This window comes from Colletes latitarsis, chromosome 4 (assembly GCF_051014445.1).
Source record: "Colletes latitarsis isolate SP2378_abdomen chromosome 4, iyColLati1, whole genome shotgun sequence".
In the NCBI taxonomy this organism is placed as follows: Eukaryota; Metazoa; Arthropoda; class Insecta; order Hymenoptera; family Colletidae; genus Colletes; species Colletes latitarsis.
The window spans coordinates 22,962,154-22,964,448 of NC_135137.1; the positions used below are offsets into that span (position 1 = coordinate 22,962,154).

Below are 2,295 nucleotides of genomic sequence, written 5' to 3' on the forward strand. Positions count from 1 at the left end.
TTATCTCACCTTATTTTCAACTGACTCTTGCTTCATAAGAACCTCTCCAATACCACTAGAAGTCAATTTCCTTCCTTCCTTATCCGCCAATGTTATTTCTCTTGCCTCATCCTCCAACTTTTCAAATATTTCTTCATCATAGGTCATGTGACTCGTACAGCCTGAGTCCAACAACCATGCTACACTTTTAACATCCATTTTTCTAATACTCCCTTTATCTCTGAATGTTTTACTCACACATCCTCTATCACTGACAGTCATCACAGTTTCCTCACTTGACTTCATCATTGCTTCTCTTCTACCATATCCACGTCCACCTCTCTCCCAATGGCCCCTACTCTGGAATCCACCTCTTTGCTTTCCTCCTCGACAGGGTTTGTTATTTCGTGTTTCTTTGCACTCAGCTGATATGTGTCCAAATTTTTGGCAAGTGAAGCATTTTAATTTACCATGACATTCATTAGCCATATGGCCCCTTTTACCACAATTGAAGCAATGTATCTCACTCTTCGGTTTGTTTTTTGCTTTTCTTATCCCTTCTGGATCTCTTTGTACCCTTTCACCTTTTCTTCTTTCCCTTCCCTCTTCTTCCTGTTTTAACGCATATCTTATATCATTCATGGACACCTCTCTTTGATTCTCCAATACTCTCACGTTTTGGTCGAATTCAATTCTTAAACCTCTGAGGATGTACATTCTTAACTCATATTCTTCTATAACTTTCCCAATTGTATGCATTGGTTTTTTAAAGCTTCAGCCCTATTTATAAATCCATCAACACTTTCATCCTTCATCATTTGTAGATTTGTTAACTCGCATAGAGCTTTTGCTCTTATCTGTTCAGACTCAGCCGCCATATTGCATCTGATTGTATTCCAAAGTCTGTCTGCATTTTTCTCATTGCAGTATTTTGACACCAATGCCTGCGACATCGTATTTATCATAATCGTTCTCACAGCATGATTATCATCATCCCAATCATCCCACTCCTTAAATTTTTGCGCATAATTATCATCTTCCTCTCGGGGTTTCTCCGGTGGTTTTCTTCCAATCACTTTTTTCCATAATTTTTTCGCTCTCAAAATACCTTCAATCTTCTTTTTCCACAAAAAATAATTCGAATCATTCAGTGGCTCTACGCTCGTTAAATTCCATCCGTCTGCCATTGTTCCTTTCTTTTCTCGCGTTTTTTTTCCAACTACGCACTTTCTCACTAGCCACGGTAACCACGGACCTCTGCTACCAATTGTGGGGATCGGATGGATGAATTATAGTTACACTGGTGCACCTTTTCATATTATATTCTTGAACATATAGTAAACATTACATTACACATATATTTAACATAAAATTTAACCGCCCACTGCTCGCACCACGTGTCATTCCGTTCCGTCCGTTCTCAATCTCCTACTAGCTCCACCAGATGTCACTCTCGCGTCCTCTCTCTCTCTCTCTCTCTCTCTCTCTCTCTCTATCTCTATCTCTATCTATCTATCTATCTATCTATCTATCTATCTATCTATCTATCTATCTATCTATCTATCTATCTATCTATCTATCTACCTCTCACTCTCACTCACTCACACGCTCGCATTTTCAGTCACTTCTCTCACTCAATAACAACAATCTCACTCACAGAATACATATTCTAATCAAAAAGAAAAATCGTATTTTAGGTAATTGTCAACATGAAAGGTATCAATAAATATACGTGCGATCAATGCCCGTAAATCTAGTGTTAAATACAATAGAATGTGAGTCGCCTAAATACTGAGTGCTTTGTTTAAATGGAAGTTGTTAGGGGATGGATTTTATTGGGCTTTTTCTAAATAATGCAGCACTTTTAGGTGTATGAAATTGCATGAATATATATTTTAATATATGTATATAATATAATATAGAACAAAGAAAAACTTATATATTAGACACTCTTATTTTAACGCCAATCCTTCACGCATGGTTTCTGAGCACGTTCTAGAAGCGGTTCATTCTCTCTCTCTCGCGCGCGCGCGCACGCACGCACGCACACACACACACACATCTAAGTAGACCTAACGCGATACGCAACATCCGGAACATCGCTAATCAAAACAATTTCCAACATACTCCTCCTCGATTTAAACTCAAATAAAAATTTATAAACAAAACAAAAATTTTTCTTTCTTTTAAATCGCTTAACCTTAATCTTAATTTTCCTTACCAATATCTTAAACACTATTAATACCGATACATTTTCTTAATTCCGTAAATCTATCTTTAGCCAACGCCTTAGTCATTAAGTCAGCCAAATTCTCT

At 37.3% G+C, this 2,295-nt stretch overlaps 1 protein-coding gene across 1 annotated transcript; it reads right to left on the reverse strand.

Annotated features, from left to right (window-relative positions):
* LOC143341186 (uncharacterized) lies at positions 1–696 on the reverse strand. Its single transcript, XM_076763913.1, has one exon. The coding sequence runs from the start codon at positions 694–696 to the stop codon at positions 1–3; it is 696 nt and encodes a 231-aa protein (XP_076620028.1).
* Positions 697–2,295: the final 1,599 nt, after the last annotated feature.

Coding starts and splice junctions, on each gene's coding strand:
- LOC143341186 (XM_076763913.1), bottom strand. CDS start 696: ATGTACATCCTCAGAGGTTTAAGAATTGAATTCGACCAAAACGTGAGA.